This window comes from Gadus chalcogrammus, chromosome 22 (assembly GCF_026213295.1).
Source record: "Gadus chalcogrammus isolate NIFS_2021 chromosome 22, NIFS_Gcha_1.0, whole genome shotgun sequence".
NCBI lineage: Eukaryota > Metazoa > Chordata > Actinopteri > Gadiformes > Gadidae > Gadus > Gadus chalcogrammus.
The window spans coordinates 8,181,296-8,192,688 of NC_079433.1; the positions used below are offsets into that span (position 1 = coordinate 8,181,296).

At 40.1% G+C, this 11,393-nt stretch overlaps 1 protein-coding gene across 1 annotated transcript; it reads left to right on the plus strand.

Moving 5' to 3' along the window:
* The first annotated feature begins 1,362 nt into the window (after positions 1-1,362).
* On the plus strand, positions 1,363-3,956 carry LOC130376101 (stathmin-like). Its single transcript, XM_056583325.1, has 5 exons — positions 1,363-1,420; positions 2,920-2,959; positions 3,053-3,225; positions 3,484-3,675; positions 3,759-3,956. The coding sequence occupies exons 2-5, from the start codon at positions 2,944-2,946 to the stop codon at positions 3,819-3,821; spliced, it is 444 nt and encodes a 147-aa protein (XP_056439300.1). The 5' UTR covers positions 1,363-1,420; positions 2,920-2,943; the 3' UTR covers positions 3,822-3,956.
* Positions 3,957-11,393: the final 7,437 nt, after the last annotated feature.

Below are 11,393 nucleotides of genomic sequence, written 5' to 3' on the forward strand. Positions count from 1 at the left end.
CGTATTAAAACTAGCTGAGCTGGCCAATAGCCCCTGAAAACCCCAGGGGGGAGCGGATGACACCGAGGAGGGGGCACATGAGAGTGCTTCCCCCTCCAAGGGCTGTCTAGGAGGGAGAAGCTCAAATGAGTCATGAGATTGGACGATTCTTTATATCTGAGTAAGCAGCAGTAAACATCTGCTGTTAATCGTGATGCTGTGTCACCTGATACAGATGAAGCATTGTAATAAAATATTGTACAATGGAAATTTCTGCTGGTACCCTGGATCCATGTAATGACATCCAACGCAAACTCAATCCATGTGGAAGTGCGTTGATTACATGTCAATACTTGATGTTTCAGAGAAAGAAATGGCTTTCTGAGTGGGAACGTTCCTCTGCTCGAGTAAAAGTGTTTGCTGAAGCACCACTGGACTTTGATAGCTACAACAGAAACTGTAAAAATAGATCAAACTGCTACACCCGAGATTTAAAATGCTTTTGAAATCGAATCGGGTTCACTTGAAAACAAAAGCCAAATGAACGCATAGCTCGCTGTCTTTTCCGACTTCAATAGTGCTCAGCTATAAATAGTTGTGATCCAATCAAAGCTTTATCGACTGAAGCTCCGTGCCAAACTGGCCACTGTGTATATGGAATAATTAGGGACTGAAACTGCACCAAGTTTTGCTGTGTTCACAGTGGGTTCAGGGCTAGGGCGTGTTCCTCATGGAACCGACAGCTGTCACAGCTGTCTCTAGCCTAGGCACTCCTCAAGCCTGTATCGCGAGGGTACGTCTGCACAACTGTACGAGCCACACGATTTTAAGTGCAAAGGCTGAACGAACCATAACTTAGCGAACATATTATACAGTGCAAGCAAGAGGTGCATATTGTGTTTATAATGATTGAATTACATGGGTGGCAATTGCTCCATAAACTATTTCAAGCAGAAAGATCCTATGATTGAATGGGATTTAATCATAATATGAATCTATATTATGCATACATACATGTATTTATTATTATTTATATTTATTCGATTATTTACATATGAACTCACATATCTTACATATTAATCATGCACATCTTGCTAATCGCGCTGTTTCTCTGGGACTGTATGGGGTTTGGGTAATGAGAGAGAACCGACTGTGTTTGACTGCAATCTCTCCCCGTTGTAACGATGAACTACAGACAGCAATACATTATTTGGATGCATCGATTATCGACGTACGTTGTAAAATAGTTGAAAATGCGGACATGAAATCAAAAAACAACACTCGCCGTTCAATCAGCGAAGGAGCAGCGATCCAATGAAATCGCAGGCAAGGATGTGACGTCACACACTGGGGTCTTTTTATGCGCGTAATTGCTGAGCTGAAGTGTATATTCCGCGGTAAAGTCTGGCTGAGAGGACTGTAGTGCTCGCTTCTTGTAAAGGTGGGTGTGACAGTGCATATTTTATTTGAAAGTTGTCGATAAAAGAGAAACAAACGTAGGCCAGAGTACGATAATCAATTGTTTCAAGAGGCATTTTGAATATTTCCAACTTTTTTGCGTCTCTGGCGGATGTTTTCCCGTCTCAGTGGACGGGTGAGGCCTACATATGGCGAATTTGATAACCCTGCATGGTGCAAACGAAATGGACTTTGTTTGGTATTTTGACCATGTTTAAATCTAGCTCGCTTCTGTGTACATTATTTTCTGATTTGCATCGTCGTGTGTCGCGGTTCAGGGGTTCTGCAGCCAGTGTCTAGGCTGCGATGCACCGAGCGGTGTCTGGTCTATTGTGTGGATGGAGAACTGGCTCCCTGGCATAAAGGCAACAACACGGGGTGTCACAGGCGATACACCTGCTTGAACGTGCAATGCAACATTGTTTCGATTGAATTTCTGTTGGTTCCTGAACGGTGACATTTTGATTCGTGTGTTTGGATTCATTATATATGTATATCGTATTTCTGGAAATTCGAATTTTCGAGATATTTGGCTTAGTTTTTTTTTTTTTAATCGACGCCTGCATTTTTGTCATTGTTGAACGACACGGCTGGCGCAGAACATGCACCCAATCTGGTCTTTGTTTGCAGCTGCTGAGCACATTTAGGCGGTAATCAAAAGCTCCTTTGTCCTGCCTGGGCTTTTGGTTTGTTGGCTCCTGTGACACCACACCAGCCACCCTGTTTTTTTGGTCTTCCACCCTGGACCTTTTGTTATAAAGATATCTGAAATGTCAAGAATCCAGTAATTGATGCAAGTCAAATCGAATCCCCTGCTTGGTTGTCTGCATTTCGACACCATACGTGTGGAATCGTTGTCTGGTAATTGGTTCACTTCGGTTTAAGACTTTGAAATCATTTAATTTTTTTTTTTTTGCCTAAGCCTTCTGCGGCTGAGACTCGTTGACTGCTACGAACAGGTGCAGTTTTCCCTCCAGATTATCATGGCGCCACGCTTAATCATGAATTGTCACGTACGCTGGGTTTACCAGATGCTTCCACAGCTATTGTGCAAGTTGGACAAAACGAGGCTTTTCTTATGTATGCCACAGGCTGGCACTGTACCCCACCCTACCGCATCCTTTGTTTCAGTAACCGTTGTACCCCCCAGCTGCTCACGCTTTACTTTATGTTTTTAACACATCCGTTGCTCTGTTTATTGTAAATCGCCTCGACATTAAATAACATTTTTTAATTGTAATGGTTAGCTGTAGTAGATGCTTGAAGTAATGTACAGGCAGTTTTTGTTTGTATGGATGGGCGGTGGTTTCTTGATATTCACAAAACGTCCAGTGGGTGTCAGTCTTGAGCTTTGTTGTTTAAATGAATTATTTTTTTAAACAACCATAAGAGGTCGCTATTGCTGTTTTTCAGGCTCGGTCAATGAGTTCATTCGTGGCGATAACAATGTTTTAAAAATGGCATCGATTTTTCTTTTTTCAGAATCACCTGTTAACTGCTGGCAAGATGGAAACTATTGGAGGTGGGTTATTAAACACAAGGTATTCTTTTTTTTTTTTTTTTTTTAAAGGATTACATCTTTGCTGTGCTATAGTGTGATATGTCCTTTGTTCAGATATTCAGGTTAAGGAGCTGGACAAGCGTGCCTCTGGCCAGGCCTTTGAGGTGATTCTAGCTGCTCCTGCACCAGATGCCAAGTCAGAGTTCCCCTTATCGCCTCCCAAGAAGAAGGATGTCTCCTTGGAGGAAATCCAGAGGAAGCTGGAGGCTGCGGAAGAGAGACGCAAGGTAGCGACGCCCTCTGTTGTGTATTGGAACTTATTATATGAAGTCTTTATTTTTAATAATCTTGTTGTGGGAGGCTAGTGATTATAATATCCGATATTCAGACTGTATGGTGTCAATCCTTCGTGATTGAGGCCTGATCAAACCATTTAGGAAAATTCAAATATAGTTGACACTTCAAGGCCAGAGCTAAAAGTGGGGGGCGGGTGGGGGGAAATCTTGTTGTGGGGAGAATTCCATCCTATGTCATTGTTCTTCCAGAACCACGAGGCTGAGGTTCTGAAGCATTTGGCTGAGAAGCGGGAACACGAGAAGGAGGTGCTGCAGAAGGCCATGGAGGAGAACAACAACTTCAGCAAGATGGCAGAAGAGAAACTCAATCAGAAGATGGAGGCCAACAAGGAAAATCGCACGGCCCTTCTAGCGGCAAAGAACGAGAAGTTCAAGGAGAAGGTGTGTGTGTGATTGGGATTTTAGTGTAATTCTTTTAATTACATATTCTTTTTTTATTCATCTTTTTTAATTTGTCTCAACAGGATAAGAAGTTGGAGGTGGTGCGCAAGAACAAGGAAACCCAGGAAGGCACCTCAGAAGACTGAACCTTTCCAGCTGGGAGAGAAATTGTACAGGCTTTTGTTTTTTTTTACGTATCCAAAGATTGCTTTATTTGTTTTGACAGCCAGTATTTTTGTGTTCACAACCCACCTTTTTTCAAATAAAATTATGAAGTTCCACTTTTGTGAATTTTTCAACTCTCACGGTAGAAGTGTACTTGCACTGGTTTTACATGTCTGTCCCCCCCCGCCCCTGCTTTTTGAGTCTGCTTTGCCTGTTCCATTTGTGAGCATTGGAAATGTGTTGTGGATCTGCAACTGTTTTTGGCACTTAATATACTAGAGTACTGTTTAACCTGGGCCGGTTTCTAGATGCAGTTCGACGCCTTGCTACCCTGTATATGTGCTTATTGCTCTTGCTCTTGCTAGTTCAATTCACTGAAGCTACATGTTTGTGCCGCTGAAATATTGCATTTTGTAATGTATAGGAAATAATTTGGAAAGCACATGACTTCTTGCTGTATAGCTGGGAATTTAACCTTGCTGGAAATGTACATTTTACATCATGACATCTTTGGAACACCACACACGGTATCTCAATATACAGTAACTAGTTGACTTGAACTGTTGTACTAAAATTAAAGTTGTAAACCCAATGTATGTTGGTTGGATCTGGGTCATCATTGGAAGGACTTGTATCAGGACTTGAGTGTAATCTGAACGTTAGCATTGTGTTGTATAAATCAAAGGGTATTGAGGCGCCTTCTGCAAGTTTGACTCGTTTGGGAACCATTTGCTCTTAATGTCTATACATGTCAAGAAATTGATACTAAATATTGCTGAATTAGGGTTTCATAACCGTTGCTGAACAACATCTAGTCTTGTGTAACGTGAGCTTTTAATATCATGCTTGCTGGGGTTTACATCGCAATGTTCAGGTTATGGGCTCCTAGTCATTATTTATATGCAGTCTCTCATTTGAGCCGTCATTAGGCGAGTTATTTGCAGAACATTAGTGTAAATCAGTGCTGGATCCTTCCTGATTATTTAAACATTGGAAAAATAACTAAGTATTGGTACCATATTTTAAAGGTAAAAACCGGTGACACATTTTTATACTAAATAAAACGTTTGAGATAAAAAAAAATGGATACCCTGAAATGTGGTCTTCCCGTTAATCTACCTTCCAATATATGCGTGTATCACAAACCGAAATATAACGAATATCCGATTAAAGAGGATAGTATGCCACCAGGTGTATGTGATTAGCAATTACAGCAGTTTGAAAATCTGTCTTTTCCATTAGGCATACGAATACCTTATAGTAAGGAAGGTTCCTGATGCACTGAAATGACCCCGTAATATTAAGCTGGTAGCCAGGATAAGAGCAGTTGGAATTTTCTTCATGCTAAGGACAGGTAGCCTACTTCAAGTGCTCTTAAATATTTTTTGGAGTGATCTGATCTGCTCTTTATTTTCCTTTGTAGTTATTTGTTTTGTTACTGTCTGTCACGCTGTCTTTCCGCGATCTGCCCCAGTGAGATATTCGCCTACATTACCCAACATTACTTTCACTACCCCCTGTCAACAGCAGGAGGCGACATTCAGTAAATTCTACATTTATACATATAATTAATCTATGAAATGTAAAGATATGTATATTATCGGAAGGAACGTTAGAGTACAACAGGCCTCAGGATGTAGCTAACTTATAATATCTCCATCCCCGTAGGCAAGGCAAGGCAATTTTCTTACATCAAGCAGTTCAATGTGCTTTACAGAGAAAAAAACATCAGCGTCATTTATAGAGAAGTACATGCAAACAATATAATGAAAGTCCTTCGATGAAATTACATGTATTGTGAAAAATAAAGGGAGCAAAAGATAAAAAGGAATACATTTTTTAAAAAGACCTCCAGTAAGGTCAGACATTTCAGATATGAATCCGACAAAATATAAATCGATTAGAATAAAAAAAAAAGTATAAATCGATGAGAATAAAAAAAAATGAGAAGGAAAACATAAAAAATGTTAATAGTATGCATCACTGAAGAGCTTAGTCTTTAGTTTTGATTTAAAAATATAAGTTTTTCATTTCCAGTTTGTACCAAAGTTTAGCTATACATAAACACTAAAGGCTGACTCACCACATTTTGTTTTTATGCAGTAGTTTGAACCAAAGGATTTTTGATTTGAGACCTTAGTGATCTGGCTGGGGTGTCATAGTTTGGTCCAAGTAGAGCTTTAAAATCAATTCTATAAATAACTGGAAGCCAGTGTAAGGACCTTAGGATATTGGTGATGTGCTCACTCCTTTTAGTCCTAGTTAGCACCCTAGCAGCAGCATTTTGTATTGCTTTATAGTTTTTTTTGGAATCCCAGTTAAAAGGGCATTGCAGTCTATCCTGCTTGAAATGAAAGCGTGAATAGGCCTACGTTTTTCTAGGTCACGCTCTGACATAAGGTTCCTCACTTTTGCAATGTTCTTCAGGTGAAAAAATGCTGATTTAGTGACAGATTTCACATGATTATTGAAGCTCAAATCACGGTCAATGATTATATGCTCAAATTTCTTACAGCATCCTTTGCCTTAAGTCCATTTGGGCCAAGTCCCTGGATCTTTGTTCTTTGTTCCCAAATATAATGACCTCAGTTTTGTCTGTGTTCAACTGAAGAAAATTTTGTGACATCCAAGCGTTAACCTGGCCATTTAACCAGCCGCTGGTTGAACACAACAAACTTCAGAACGCAGCCTCCGGAAGGGATTTTGAACATGAAGAAAAGAGCTGCTTTGCCAAACTATCTATTTAAACCGGAATATACAGAAGAAAACAAGAGCTTTTACCGAGTTATGGGGACAATGGCTCAGGTATGTGAAATACATTCTGTGAAGGAGATGGGCCTACATGCAGGATTCTTTCAATCGCTTTAAATTGGCAATATAGCTCATAAGTAGCCATTGCTCATGGGACCTATGAGACCGAAAAAAATGAATGGGAGTCAATGGAGAGGAAGTAATTATTTTCTGATCCCAGTCATTAAATGCCTTGGATTACACATATGTTTTGTGTGGGTCTAAATAAAAATCTTTCACGTAAAGAGTTTGACAGTATATTGTATGATTATACAGCTAAAGGCTGTGGAAAAGACCCAACGAGAAAGACTACACGTCGCATATGTGACGTCACATCAATACACATTCCCTCCACTTCTCAACTCACAGTGCTAAAACTAAAACTCTCCACATGTTCAGATTTGTAGTGGTTTTCACCTCGATCAAGGCTTTTGTGCTCTCCTTGAAAGAAGGTGGTAGAGTGCACCAAAGATACAGCCATGTTCCGACTGCGGGATCTGTTTGCGAGTGGTGGTGACATAGGCCTATATCATACGCGTCGAGAGCAGCGGGAGTTGTAGTCCACAAAGCGCCCCGCACAAAAACTAACCGTATCAAACTCCTACCCGATAAATTATAGTATTCTATGCATGAAAAATTATCATTTAAATCCACAAACAACATATGTGTAATCCGGGGCATATAAAGACTGGGATCAGAAAATAATTACTTTCTCTCCATTGACTCCCATTCATTTATTTCGGCTCATATAGGTCCCATGAGCAATGGCGACTTACGAGCTCTATTAAGTTTAATAGAAAAAAAATGGACAGCCTGTTGACTGATTAACAGTTTAACCAGTTTTGCTGGGAAAATGAAAGAAAGGACGTCTAAGCACGGATAACGAACATAAATGTTTGTACTTTCATAACTTTTGAAATGTTTATATAACTTGCATTTGTTTGCGGTTATTATTGTCTCAAATAATAAAGTGCAATGGGGTCGCCTACTTTTGAAAGACGATCAACTTGGTACAGAGTTAAATGTAAACTGTAGGCTATAAAAACTACGGAGCAAGGGAGGTGACTATTTTATTTTATGAAGCGCGCATGCGTTAGTAAGTCGCACGCGCGCTTTGAGGAAATCAGACGCGCGCTTTAGAAAGTCGTGCGCGCAGTTTGGTAAATCGCAGGCACGCTTTCAGTAAACGGACGCACGCTTTACTAAAGCCCACCTGGGCTGAACACACCCCATGCAATAGCCTATATTTCATTTATCAGAACAGAATATATTTTCTCAAGTGATTACATTACGCTTCCGTAACCGTACATGGCGCTGTGTGAGCCATGAAATATCTTGGGACAGGGGGCATGATAGGATTACACGCACCCATATTTGTAACCATAGGCCTTTTCTCAATTCTAATCATCTCTGGCACGGGTAAATATTGCCGAATTTACCATTTTTACCATCAATGGTGTCTCATAAAAGCAGTTGAGTATCAAAGTCTGCCTTACTTCCTCTGTGTTTAATCCAGGTGACGTTTTGACAAATAAAACATCAAATTGCCCTACATGGTAATGAATCACATTCAAGTTGTCTCCATGGCCAGGTCTTGATGATCTCCCACTAACATCAGCCAAAAGGTTACATTTGGTAGTGATAAGATGGATGGATGGCTATAAGCGTCTTAGAGTACCATATTAAGCGCTATATACATTTCATTTATTATTATTATTATTATTATAAATAATGATGGCCTACATCCTCTTGGAGCCGATGCAATAGCCTATATAAATCCTATAGATGGCAATGTTGTGCTATTTTGATCTCCTATCTTCTATACAAACCTTTTTATCTTCCTATATCTACCTCCCTTAATACTTAAGCTCTCAAGCACATAAAGCAAATTAAGTGCAAAACTTCATGGGATGCTCATTGCTCTTTGGTTCGGTATCCATACCTAAACTTGTGAGAATAAAACATCTTTCAGTAAAAACCTTGAGGCAGATGCGTGCTCAAGTAGCTTTTGAAATGATGTGTTTGGACTAGAACCCTACTCTGAAGGTAATTAAAAAATATGGTTAGAATTTGTCAACCTTCAAGCAAGTTATTCTGAGACACAATAGTTGACAAAAGGAGTAGCACGGCTGTTAAATTCATGGGCACTGCCCACTCATTCTCCATTATGCGTTCCTCTGTTCTACTCAAGATGTAAGCAATTAACCAAACAAATGGAAACTTTTATAATTCCACAACAATGTTTTGTCTCGAGGGAAAGATAAATCTATCTTGCGGAGGTTCATCAGTGCAATAAATTGTTACATTGTCGCCTCCTCTCATCTAGATTATATTTTGATGAATGTGTTAAAGTGTTTGCATGCATCACTATTCATCACGTTGAAGTCGATTCAATAAACATACAATAGCGCATAACTTATTGTATGCCAACGTGTGTGTGTGTGTGTGTGTGTGTGTGTGTGTGTCACACATCATCTTTTCCTAATTTATCCAGCAGAGCAAACACTTAACAAAGTGGTGATATTAACTAACTCCATGCCGAGAACACCGGTGATGGAATATATTTACTTTCATTTTATTCACTTCCTGCCTTCGCTGCACAAACTGTTTGTTTATCCTTCCAACTGAAAGTGAAGAAAAACATCAACTCACTTTGAAATTATAGCTCAGTGTTTGAAATTACTTATTTTTTTCTGGGCTTCTTTGTTAAAGATTAGAAGTGTGGAAATATCGGTTTTGCCATACACCTGGACACCACCAATACATCATGGAGCAGTTTGTACAGCACTATATCTTCCCATCTTCTGATAAAACGGGCAGAATCCATATATATAGCAAACAGCTAGACTGACAGACTAACTAGACTAACAGTCTTGACAGGCGAAGCTTATCTCGTCCCATTTCTCTTTTTCCTTTTATAAATAGATTTATATTTTAAATACTGAAAATATAATCATGAGAACACAGAGCAAGACATGGTATCGCACACGGCAAACATAATGCTAATCGACTCGGGGCAATCCTGACAACATCTTAATGAAAGTGTCTACCAGGAAACAACAAAAAGGGTTATGGCAACGAAATGCCAACGCAGAGGAACCGATGGGTGTGGCAGTATGGGGGGACATTAAGGAAACAGATGTTTAAGGGGACTGTCGATTCGACACAGACACAAATAAGGGTTATTTTGCACCGACGGTTGACAAATGCTGAGCGAGTGTCAGGAGCTTTTTACGTTTTTTAAAGGATAACTACATAGTACACACCGGACCATGATGTGAGTTTGCTGCCACCTATAGGTAAAGAAATCCTCAATCAACCATGTTCCACGAAAGAAAAATCGTATAAGTTATGAATTTAATATTTAGGCTTGGATCATTTTTACAATTAGATTTTAGGCTGGAATCTTCTTGCTTACCCCGGAATCACCCGAACCAATTATATCACAATATAATTTTCCCCTTAAAATGACAGCACTTAAGACTCTAGTTTGGGTTACATTTTTACGTTTTGAATCACAATCTTATATCTTCTACTCTCATGATCATAGCAAACACTTTCTAGGGTAAGTGAAAACAGGTTTTCCTTCTATAGTTAGTCTGACTCATTATTGTTCAGTACCTTAACAATGCTTGTTATTTAAACTGTATGAATGCAGCATACAATATGGAGGAGAGTTCTTGCCTAGCAGTTGCGTAGGTGTTAACAAGCTGTGTGTGTGAGCATTTATTGTCTTTACGTGTTCGTGCCCCCACGTGTGTGTGTGTGTGTGTGTGTGTGTGTGTGTGTGTGTGTGTGTGTGTGTGTGTGTGTGTGTGTGTGTGTGTGTGTGTGTGTGTGTGTGTGTGTGTGTGTGTGTGTGTGTGTGTGTGTGTGTGTGTGTGTGTGTGTGCTTGAATGAATGTGTGTCCAGAGAGGCAGGCAAGATATTATGGATTCACATATTCTGTCACATTACTGCAGTCAAATATGTTTTTCTTTCTGCATGGTTAACTGCACTTTCAGAATTGATTCATGCCAAAGTTCCTCACTTTCTTAAATTCGAGAGGAAGATAATTCTCTCTAATGGGCCAGCCAGTATAAAAGCATAATGGGCCCGACGAGTCCCAGTGGGCTGAAGCTGCTTCTCCCACCAGTGCTCCCCTCGGATGTATAATGCAGTGGAAGTTGTGGCGTGAATCGGTTTAAAGGAAATCCCCATTGTGCAGCCAACGCTTCCATGTCTGTTTGGGATTATGAAGATCACAGTGAAACACATCAATCACATCAATACATGTTCTTTTTAAGTCTACTAACCAATCACTAGCATCAAAAGTCAGTGGAAGAGCCATCCACTCACAATTCACGGCAATAGGAAAAGGCAATTGCGTAGGCTCTGACCATGTGGGTGGATTGAAGGACCCTGAAAATTATACGAATATTGGATTTGCAGTATAGGCCATCTCGTTTTATATAGAAAAGTAGAGTTAATAGTCTAGCTTACTTTTACATTTCTGTGTGTGTGTGTGTGTGTGTGTGTGTGTGTGTGTGTGTGTGTGTGTGTGTGTGTGTGTGTGTGTGTGTGTGTGTGTGTGTGTGTGTGTGTGTGTGTGTGTGTGTGTGTGTGTGTGTGTGTGTGTGCTTCTCTTTCAGTCTCTTCCTCTCAGTGTTCAACCCTGGTTATGATGTAATCCTCCTCTGGGTATCTTCCGCCTGGACGTAGATTTACACATTTAAGCCTCCGTGTGAGGTGGCGGAATATCCTGCATTTTAAATGTGCGGCG

Excerpts from the sequence above, each read along its gene's own strand:
- LOC130376101 (XM_056583325.1), top strand. Across the intron at positions 3,226-3,483 it reads CTGCGGAAGAGAGACGCAAG|AACCACGAGGCTGAGGTTCT; the intron begins GTAGCGACGCCC and ends TTGTTCTTCCAG. Across the intron at positions 3,676-3,758 it reads ACGAGAAGTTCAAGGAGAAG|GATAAGAAGTTGGAGGTGGT; the intron begins GTGTGTGTGTGA and ends TTGTCTCAACAG.